The sequence below is a fragment of the Anomalospiza imberbis genome, chromosome 7, assembly GCF_031753505.1.
Source record: "Anomalospiza imberbis isolate Cuckoo-Finch-1a 21T00152 chromosome 7, ASM3175350v1, whole genome shotgun sequence".
NCBI lineage: Eukaryota > Metazoa > Chordata > Aves > Passeriformes > Viduidae > Anomalospiza > Anomalospiza imberbis.
Genome location: NC_089687.1, coordinates 8,626,460 through 8,636,733, shown reverse-complemented (window position 1 = coordinate 8,636,733; position 10,274 = coordinate 8,626,460). Strand labels below are relative to the sequence as shown.

Below are 10,274 nucleotides of genomic sequence, written 5' to 3'. Positions count from 1 at the left end.
GTTGCTCTGTCAGGACAGCAGTCAGAATGGACTGGCTCATGTATGCTTTGCTGCCCTCCAAAAGATGAGATGGGAATGCTGCACTCCTGTTACCCTATTGAGATGCTTCCAGCCACAGCTGAGTGCAAGGTTCTTTTTTTTTTAATATTTTGTGTGTGGCAAAGAGTCTGGAAACAGAACACCTGTGATAGACTTGAAATTACACCCCTGTCAGGTATTTCCTAAGCCATCACCAACAAGAATGCTACCCATGAAATGCTGCCGTGGTTGGTATCCAGCTGTTCAGCCCATCAGATCCCTGTGCATTGGTGTGATTTTATTCACGAATACAACATGTGTTGGCAACCAGCCTGGGCACAGCATCCAGGCCCCAGCACACCCATCCCCCTGCAGGGTCTGCCTGACCTCTAGCAGGAGAAAGATGTTTTGGTGCTGCCAAAGCCGGGGTGGGAGGCCAGGCTCCACCTTCCCACCAGGGGATGCTCAGACATGCCCCCATCGTGCCATGAGCCAGAGCCAGCACAGATTTCTTAGGGGGTTTCTTGCTGTGGGACTGGAGCACAAATCTGATGAGCAGCAGCCGAGGAGTGGGGGGTCCCAGGGTGACCTTGTCTCCCTACAGCTCCAGACAGGGGGTGCAGCCAGGTGGGGGCCGGGCTCTTCTCCCAGGCAACAAGCGACAGGATGGGAGGACGTAATCTTAAACTGTGCCAGGGGTGGTTTAGATTTGGTATTAGCAAAAACTTCTCAGAAAGCGTCATTAGATATTGGAATGAACTGCTTAGGGAGGTGGTGGAGCCACTGTCCCTGGAAGTGTTTAAGGAAAGCCTGGAAATGGCCCTTGATGCCAAGGTCCAGTTGACATGGTGGTGTTCGATGCTGGACCTGCTGATCTCAGAGGTCTTTTCCAACCTAATGGATTCAGTGATCCTGTGACCTGTGTGCAGGGGAGAAAAAACAGAATTAAACCCCACTTCAGCTGGTAGGTCACCAAAGGAAACACGGCTGGCAATGAGAAGTGTCAGCGCCCAATGGGGCATGAGCGGCCGTGAGGCGCCTCGCAGTGAGAACACTCAGTAACTCGTCCTCCATGCTGGCGGGAGGCCTCAGGACCCCTTGCAAAAGGGAAAAAAGGAGAAATGAGCGGCGGGCGAAGGGCAGCGCCGCGCAGGGGAAGCGCCCGGGGCCCGCGGGGAGGAGCCGCGCTCTGAGGGGCCGCGGCCACGGGGGCACCCGGGGGCGCCCCCAAGGGCGCAGCCCGCGGGCGGGGCCGCGGCCGTTGCGCTCCGCGCGGCCAGTCAGTCACATGAGCCGCCGCCCTCCTTCCGCGGCACCCCTCGGCCGCGAATGGCACGGCCCGGATGCGCTCGTACGCAAGGAGGGTGCGGGCGAACCATTGAGCGGGGGCGGGGGAACCCGGCAGCCGCCGGCCGGGAACACCCCTTCGCCGGGGCGCTGCGGCGGCGGGGAGCGGACGTGACAGCGGCGCGGCCGGCGGCGGAGGGCGATGGGGGTCCCGCGGGGACAGGAGCGCCAGGCCCCGCAGGAGGTACCGGAGCCGCGTCTCTCCCAGCCCCCCGTCCCCCGGGCGCTGCCGAGGCGCGGCCGCTGTTGCTCCGGCCCCGCTGCACCGGGATCCCCGCCTGCTCCTTCCCCTGGGTCCCGGCCCTCGCCGGGAGCGCGGGGGTCGGTGCCGCGCAGCGGGCTGGGCGCGGGGGACGCGGGGAGGCCTGTGGGGCTGCCGGCACCGCTGTGCCGGTCACCTTCGGTGCACCATCGCCTTCCCGTGTCCCCGCTGCAAGCCCGGCTCGCCGGGTTCCCGTGGGAGGGAGCGGAGAGGAGGAGGGTGCCCAGAGGACTGGAGGTGGGGAGGGTGTGCAGGTGGGTCCCTGCAGCCCCTCGGGGCAGTCCCTGGAGCCCTGTGACCGCTCTCCGGCCTAGGGCCGAGGTGTTTGGGAGCTCTGTGCCTCTAGGAAATCACGCGTGTCCCCGGAGCTGTGGGGTTTCATCCTGTAAGGTGGGGACAAAAGCCCTGGGACGGGCTGGCTGTGCTGGTGAGGCTTCGGAGCACTGTGGCGGTGCGGGCTGCCCGTCACAGTTTACTTTTGTCACTGCCGTGCTTTGAAATTGCATTGCCCAAAAAGTGGAATTCCGTGCGAGCTTCTCCTCCTGTTTTTGTAGAAGGATTAGAGAAGCGTGTCCTGGATTCGGCTGGGATAGAGGTTAAATTGAAGTGTGTGAGTTTATGAACCCTGAAATTGAAAGAAATGTGTGAAATGGAGAATAAATTAACTGGCTTATGGCAATAGGACAATCTTAGTAGCTAGAGGCAAGCAGTGGACCAGGAGTTTGAACAGCAAGAGCAGATTAAAGTATTTAACTGGGTGAAAATATGTGATGTTAAGTCCATGTAGAAATGTGTTACCTGTTTCTTGAAAGTCCTTCAAATTAACAACCAAGGTGCTAATGGAAGGCAAGTTTCCCCTGATACGTGGTCTGTGCCAAGGCTTGGAAAATACTCATTCTTCAAAATTAATTTAAATTAGAATTCAAAATGAATTCAGAAAAACTGAATTACTGTTTTGTTGTTTGTTTGTCAGGTTGAAACAAGAGAAGATGAGGAACAAAACATCAAGTTGACTGAAATATTGGAACTCTTGGTGGCTGCTGGGTATTTTCGAGCAAGAATCAAGGGGTTATCACCATTTGACAAGGTGAGGCCATTACAATATTTCAAATCCCTCTTTTAAGTATAAGAGACTTTATAAGAGACAGTTGCAACCTATGAGGCATCCCTGTGTGAATAATTCTGCAAATGACCTAATTTCAGACAGACAGGACCTCCTCGGCCTTAAAAGACAATTTTGTGCAGCAAGGCCTGTTTTAGAGGAGACAATTGGATGCAAACTAACTGCTGTCTGCTTTTTTTGGGTGCCATGGCCTATGCTAGAGTTGTGTGCAGGGAATTTTCCTCTCTCTCCCAACAGCACTTAGAATAGCTAGTCTTTGGATACTTGGAGAGAGCATGGTAATTTTAAAAACAGCGTTGATGAGAAATGAGGAAGTGTCTGTGTAAGAATGGAGCAGCCGGGTGAGATTATTTTGTGGCTGTTTTTACATATCTTTAGAATGTCATATTTGTTAACCTTTCATTGTCCTAGACAGGAAGTGTGTGATGCTAACAGTGAGCAAAATTCAGGTTGAAGAGAGATTTCTGAATTGCTTTAATGCTGACTCTGTGAGAAATTCCTGAACCAAGCTTTGAAAACACAGAATTACAGCAGCCTTGAAATGGATTTTTCTGTTTTCTGCTCTCTCTTTGATCGTAGCACAGCCTCACTTTGCAATTTTATTTTATTTTATTCAAACTCCTTGGTATTGCTAACAGTCGCTACTCAGGAGTCTGTGCTCACCGAGAGAGAAGTTTCAGGGAGACTGCTTTAGAATGTAACCTTGTTGCATTTATGTGTACAAATCACTTTTAGTTACTTACATACAATTGCTAAGTTACCATTTCACGACAGTGCCCGACCTCACCGAAATTAACCTTGCTACTGAAAATGATCACACTGATAATGCAAAAGGGATATGTAGGTTATCATAGAGGGGAGTGTGGGAGGGGGGATATGTCAGAAACCTTGTTAGAAACCAGGGTTCCTAAATTGCTCTGTGATGATGGGACGTTATTCCACATTTTAATCCCTTTTTCTCTTCTTTGCCTTTGCGTACGTTTAGGTTATCTTGCACGTGTTTATGCAAGGATGTCTTTAAATACTTATGTAAAATTGATGAAATGGCTCAGGAGTTTAAATATGCCCATGTCAGAATAGGGCCTGAAATAAGAGATTTCTGCAGAGCTGGGGATTTCCTTTGCTGTGCTGATACTGTGTCTAGCACGTTGTGTTGCATGTGTCAGGAAGCAAGATATAATAGTAGCAAAGATGTGTATAAAAAAATAAATATAGGACTGCAGTAATTATGATCCTTGATAAAACTTTGATAGGGTCACTTTTTAGAGGTCATGACATTTAACATGCTGTTGTGTTTTATCCTTTTGTTTGTTTGGTTTTCTTTTTCAAAACTAATATATAAAGCTAAGAGAGGAATTTAGATTGTCAATAACTGCTGGATTGGTTTCTGCCTTCTTGTACATGTGTATTGTGTATAGTATTGTATGAAGTTGGTATGGTTATGTTATCTGAGTCTGTCTTAGAGCAGAGGGGATACTGAGGATGGTGAGACTGCTGAAATGTAGTTTCTAAAATAAATAAAGCCTCAAAGATGTATTTGGGCTTAACTCTTCAGTTTAAAATGACCCTGACCATGCTGTTGTTCCTTTGCCAGGTGGTGGGAGGCATGACGTGGTGTATCACGACCTGCAGCTTTGATATCGACGTGGATTTATTATTTCAGGAAAACTCTACCATTGGTCAAAAAATGTAAGTTGATTAAATGGCAAGTGGGGGATTTTTCTTCTTTTTCTTAGAAAATAAAAAGTGGGTGGGGAGGGGGAAGTTACCTGCTGTGTTTCTAAGAAAGAGTTTTAGTTCAAATTTCCTGCTTTTGGGGACTGCCTGTTTACAAAACAGTGCACACGTTTCTGCATTTCTCAGACTGTAATTCCACAAATTTGAAATCCAGAAAGAAGCTTATTTCAAAAAAGGCAGGGCTATTCCCTTTGGGCTGCCATGTACTTATATCCCTACTAAGCACTGAAAGCATTTATGTGGCTCCACACTGAACTGAAATGGGAACTGATCCAAATTAAAACCTATCAAAAAAACCCCAAAAAACCAAAACCCAAAAGAAAAAAAAAAGAAAATAGTCTTAACATGAATGAATTCTTGGATCCAGTTCTCTGTGCAGCTGTACAGATGCTTGTGCTGGCACAAGGGGGATGATGCAGAGGCCAAAGCAAAGGGCAGAGGGAGACCACGCTGCTGGAAGCTGGAGTGCAACATTAGAAGACCTTCCCTGAGTTCCCTGTGTCTGCAGTTCTGCTGTGTAAATAACCTCTGATTCCCTTTTATGGTTCTGGGTTGGAATTGTAGGCATCAGCAAACAGAATTTAAAGCATGTCACTGTTGCCAAAATAGTTACCTGCCCCATACTGAGGAGGAGGATTTCCTTCCTCAGGGTGACCCAATGAGAACATTTTGTTTTGTTTCGTTTCTTATGCATGGAATTTGCTCATAAGCCAGCTAATTCCTGTACCAGCGAGGTTATAGACATTGTTTATGCTGGGAACACATTCTAAACTCCATTATTTCTGTATCTGTATCTCTGATAAAAGAGCCGTAATTAGAATTTGCAGGAAATAAGTTTAGCCTGATAAGTTATAGTGGCATGAAGAGACTTATTTACTCAGTGTAGTTAAAAAGAACATCTTTCTGCGTTTTCTTGAAAATCATAGAGCATTGGCAAGGCTTTTCAAAGTAAATATTTGTGGGTATTGCAATTGCATTTGGAGACACTCAAATCACCATAGATAACTAACTACATAAAACATTGCTGAGTCCAAAGAATTAAGTGGAGACTAGGAATGAAAATGGTAGTGGTAGTTTTTTATCACTGTTATCCTTAAGAACAACAGGGTAGGAAATGGTTAAGTTGTTCTCAAAATGTTCTGTTATTTTTCCAGCTGACTGAATGCAAAACTGGCAAAAAAATAAAAAAACCAGGCTTCTCTCCCAAAACAGCAACAATGATTTATTTGTAAATCTAAAGTGTTCAGAATCATAGAAGCATAGGCTGTTTTGATGTCCATGTAATGTTTGTGTTGGTTGAGGCTCAGGGCTTCTGTGGTCATTTCCAGATAAAGAAAAGTTAAACTCTGTTTTCTCAGTATTATTCCAAAGTGATGGTGTTACACCATTGTGATGGTGTCCTGTTATTTAATTGCTGGGCTGAAATAAACATGGAAGCATACATTAGGAGAGGATCTTGCATCTATTGGATAAATAGTTTTTGTTTTAATTGCGTTTGCTTTGATTGTGCTTCACTTCCCTTTAGGAAGTAAAACGTTTCAGGCTCTATTCCCAGATTTTGGTTTACTGTCTCATATCTCTTGATCCCCTTTTGTTCTTCCAGGATCTTAGTTGTCCATTTGGACAGTACTAAATATCAGTGAGGTCAGTACTGGACCAGTTCATTTTTTTCCTTCATGGGGAAATAGCTTTGGTTTTCCAAGTAAAGTTTTCTTTCTCGGTAGTTACACCTGCTTTAAAATTGTACTTGCCAACATTGACAGCAAAAAAAATTCTTGCCTTAAAATTAGGTATTCAGTGGAAACAGGATGAATTTCTTGCAGATGGATCCCTTGTGGCAGGGTAATCCTTTCACTTACTGAGCTCTAGAATGAGATTGCTGCCAGCAAATTCAGTTTTAGTCACTTGAAAAGTATGTGAAGTGTGTATTTAGCTTTTAAGTGCAGTATGTATTTAAATTCAAAAAGTTTCAGGAGTAACATCAATATTTGAGAGTTCTGCTAAATAAAGTTTTATGTCCTTATATTTGCTTCTGGACTTCCTTGGAGTGCACATCTCTTACTTAATGTAACTGTTCTTAAAGCTACTGTCTCTTCATGTTGGGTGTACCCTATAACATGCAAAGATGTTTGTGGGTGTATTTTATATGGATATTTTATCTGTCCAGACATGCAGATCTTGAAATTTTCTGTAGTACTTAAATGAATTTCCAAGGTAGGAGCCTGTAAGTGGGGCTTAATCACCTCTTCACAGACTGATGATATAAATAGTGCCTGTGAAAGCAGTTTCGTAAATGAGTTTGATTTCTTTTCATTATATATAGTGGAAGTTACTAGAGGGAACCTTTGAACTACTGTGTTTGCAAAAATAATCTGTAATTTACAAAAGAAAATTGTAGAAAATATACATCTGTCTTTTTGTTGTTTTTATAATAGTGCCTTAACTGAAAAAATTGTGTCAGTGTTACCAAAAATGAAGTGTCCACATCGTTTGGAACCACATCAGATCCAGGGACTGGATTTCATTCATATATTTCCTGTTGTACAGGTAATAATTTCATGGTGTATTGATACTTTGCTGAAAAAGTTCATAAAACTTGCATAAAAAATTGAACAAAGCTTAGAATTATTGTTTGGCTCTTTATTTAACTTTGGAATAAATAAGCACAGAGAAGTAGCTTGAATGAATGCATTTAAAGAATGAAGTGACATTTTGGATGATAGAATTTTTAAGTATTGTTTGATCCACGTTTAGAAAGTAAACAAAACAAACTCTCTGAATTCTTTGCAATGGAGTCAGATTGTGCCTATTGTGGAATGCCTGCTTAAAGAAACCTAAGTTTAATCTTCTTGTGGAATCTGATAGTCTGCTTTGGCAGACTAGGAAATAGAACAAATACCTTACAGTCTGTGTTTAAGCTTATGGAGCAAGTTATGCAGATAGACCTTGAATCAGAAGGGTATGAATAAGGCAAAAGCCACTGGGGTAATTTCTTTAAGCATAATTCATCCTTATTTCCTATAACTTAAAAACTGTGCTCTGTCAAGTGATCCTCTTACTGTGTATTTGTTGAGCACCACTAACTCACCACGTGCCTCGTTCTTAAGTTTAAAGATTTAAGCTAACACTTGATGTATTCCAGTTACATGTGGTATTTTGAGAATCCTTGGCATGTTGTTATCATTTTTTGATTTTCCTTTCATCTACACACAGAAAGGTATCTTTGACAGATAGGGAAAATTAAGATTGTTAAGTTCTTTTCCATTAAATATCTCCTTACCTCATGCTTGTAAAGGAATTTAGCAAGTAAGAATAATCTAAATTTCAGTCTGTAAGAAGTGGGGAAAACTTCCTGGTGCTCTTTCCTGTTATCTTCTCGTTGGAGGCTCCTAAGGAAAACCACACTTAACTGCAATCCCCACAAAACATTCTGTGGTGTGTGCTACTCTTACACAGCTTTCAGGCTGTGATGATGCTGCTTAAAGTGAAAAGTTTGTATCTTGCTAGTGTGAATTCTTTCTTCTGAACCCTCATTTCCTGCACAGGAAAAAAAAAATTCAGCCCAAGTGAGTTTCTTGCCCTGGTCACTGGATGGCAACACTAGGCCTCTTTCATAGGAAATATGTTCCTCCTCCTAGGAAGAGCAATAGCTCTAGGTGTTCTTTTCTCTCACCTGCTTTATCCCAAATCCAGGTTTGGGATATTACTTCTGGAAAGGAGAAATATTAATTCCAAACAGGGAGGAAATCTACTTCTAGGTTTCTCCAAGAGCAGTATTTGTGGCTGGCCAGTAGGTGGTAGAGATGACCCATACAAGTCTTTTTTGATGGGCTTAGTTTTTGGTATGGAGAGGATCTTGGTTTAAAAATTGTGGCTTTCTGTCGGGTCCCTGTGAAGTTCTGCCTGTTCCATATACTGCAGGTTCCTCATTTCATCCTAGCCAAGACTTTGAAGAAAACTTATTGGTGTCACCAGAATACTGTGTTCTGAAAAAGACTATGCAAAATATAAAATGCTGACTACACCATGCAGGAATCATGTACTTTATTCAATGCCCTGTTAAAATCAAGATTCCACTTGGTATCTGTAAATTTCAAATCAGTTTTCAAATACTACAAATGCTTGCTCTTAAGTCTGGCATTGTGTCCCATTAGCTCTTGCACAGTGCAGGAATTTAGATGAATCCTTCCCTACAGGAAGAAATTAGGCTGAGTTGGCTCACTGCCATAGACTGTAGCAGAACTTTAAAAAAAAGATTTAAAAAAATCTAACAAATATTCCGTTGGGCAGAAATATTGTTGTTCTTCCTAATAAATTGTGCATATGATCGCAGGCAAAAGTATGTACACAGTCTTGTGTTGAGATGTGCTTGGTAATTAACAGTCTTCATTTTGATCTCTTGTTGTCATCATGTTCCACTCACTTTCCAGGGGTTCATGGTTATAGCACAGGAAACAGTTGTTGGTTCAAACTTGGATCCCACAATTGATCTCAACTCTTTTGTGACCTCCTGCACAGGCTGTTGACAGCCTGCAAGATTTATCTTCTCCAACATTGTTTAGAATGTACTTCAGTATTTTGTGGCTTTTTGTGTGGTCTTATAAATGTCAGAAGAAGCCTTTTGTCTTGCACAGGCATGGGTTCTTCATGAACACTTCATAGGCTTGAAGATATGTCTGTTCCTGCTGGAGCTGTAGTCTTTTAAACCAGTGAGTGATCTATAGTAGGAGAATTTCATAGAAGAAACATATGCACAGAAGAAAAGGAAATGTTTATAAAGTAGCAAATACTGACACATTTTGTTAGGATTAGGCCAAAGAGTTGCCATGTTTACAAATAAATCACATGCTCTTGTTTCTGTGCTTAAAAATGTGCTTTTAGCTTTTATCATGTATTAAAAAATTAGGCTGTAGTTTGGTGCTTGCTGCTATTATTTTTTTGTTTTCAGCTAATACAATTTATTTTCAGTGGCTGGTGAAACGTGCAATAGAAACAAGGGAAGAAATGGGAGATTATGTCCGTTCTTACTCTATATCACAGTTTCAAAAAACTCACAGACTGCCAGAGGTAAGATCAAGGCAGTTCTTCTTTCTGTTATAATATGTCAGATGTTCAGTTGCAGTACCAGCCTCACAGCTCTGAAAACCTGCACACTTTGCCAGAGTTGCTCTTGCAATTGTTTTATGAATGGGTCATAAAGGAATTCCCTACAAATATATCTGGGAAAAAACGAGGCATTTGTAGATTCTGGCTAACTTTTGCCTAATGATTGCCTTAGTTTTCTGCAGTATTTGGTATTTTTGTGCCATTCTAGCTGTTCAGAAACACACAGCATGCTGTGGAGAAGCTAATGTAGTTAATTGAGAACTGATATGTTGTTAATACTCTATAATTTGGGGTTTCTTTCAGAGTGCTGAAAGGGAGCTCTTGTCTTCCTGCATCCAAACCCCAAAATTTGTTCTTGAAAACTAGATTTGTAAAAAATTTCATTCAGTAATTGAACTGTTCTTCAGCAATGATATGAAGTTTCTTTGGTAGAGGAGGAGAGATTGAATGAGCTTGGATATGTGCCTGTAGTGCAAAGCTATCAGTTCTGTTCATACATATCACATGGCAATTCCATTTTTAACATCTAGAATCCAAGTTTTGTCCCTTAGTAACAGGATTAAAGGCAGATGTCCCTAGTATTGGAATACATAGATTTTATTAACTTGGGGTGGTTTTGATTTTGATTTTTTTTAATTATTATCTTTAATGCTTAGAAACTAAACAGTAGAAGAAATGTCT

The 10,274-nt window shown here is 42.6% G+C and overlaps 1 protein-coding gene across 3 annotated transcripts in view; it reads left to right on the top strand.

The window, feature by feature from the left end:
• The first annotated feature begins 1,075 nt into the window (after positions 1-1,075).
• Positions 1,076-10,274, top strand: part of CCDC93 (coiled-coil domain containing 93) — a 34,295-nt gene continuing 25,096 nt past the window's right edge. The window contains exons 1-5 of one of the 3 annotated variants that reach the window (XM_068195270.1): positions 1,076-1,369; positions 2,601-2,714; positions 4,345-4,439; positions 6,923-7,034; positions 9,456-9,554. In XM_068195270.1, coding sequence (XP_068051371.1) covers positions 1,091-1,369; positions 2,601-2,714; positions 4,345-4,439; positions 6,923-7,034; positions 9,456-9,554 — 699 coding nt within the window. In that variant the 5' untranslated portion in view covers positions 1,076-1,090. Of the gene's footprint in view, positions 1,370-1,393; positions 1,550-2,071; positions 2,234-2,600; positions 2,715-4,344; positions 4,440-6,922; positions 7,035-9,455; positions 9,555-10,274 lie in introns of those variants that run through there. The other 2 variants (XM_068195271.1, XM_068195272.1) reach the window with 2 other exon arrangements.